The sequence below is a fragment of the Penaeus monodon genome, chromosome 22 (genome assembly GCF_015228065.2).
Source record: "Penaeus monodon isolate SGIC_2016 chromosome 22, NSTDA_Pmon_1, whole genome shotgun sequence".
Classification (NCBI taxonomy): domain Eukaryota; kingdom Metazoa; phylum Arthropoda; class Malacostraca; order Decapoda; family Penaeidae; genus Penaeus; species Penaeus monodon.
In genome coordinates, this window is record NC_051407.1 from 27,059,042 (window position 1) to 27,059,314 (window position 273).

At 52.7% G+C, this 273-nt stretch overlaps 1 protein-coding gene across 1 annotated transcript in view; it reads right to left on the minus strand.

The window, feature by feature from the left end:
- LOC119587386 (putative ammonium transporter 3) overlaps positions 1-273 on the minus strand; it is a 14,615-nt gene that overhangs the window by 1,666 nt on the left and 12,676 nt on the right. Inside the window, exon 12 of the mRNA XM_037936129.1 lies at positions 54-234. Coding sequence (XP_037792057.1) covers positions 54-234 — 181 coding nt within the window. The remainder of the gene's footprint in view (positions 1-53; positions 235-273) is intronic.

Genomic DNA, 273 nt, shown 5'->3' on the forward strand with positions numbered 1-273 from the left:
AAAAACAACAACATGACCACTTCTGTAACACATCAGTGACGTAATATGTTTACAAGGGTTGTCTCCTTGGGGCGCGATGTCGCTGTAGTCGAAGCCATTGTGATGGAATCCTAACACGGACACAGCACGTGATACGCCGACCCCTCGACGCCTGATCCCGTGTTCGGCGAAGTCGGCACCGACTAGCTCTTCCCACTCGGACATCCTGATGCTTACTACAAACTTGTCGATGAACTGGAAGAAGGAGTGGGGGGGTGGGGGTGAGATATGGGG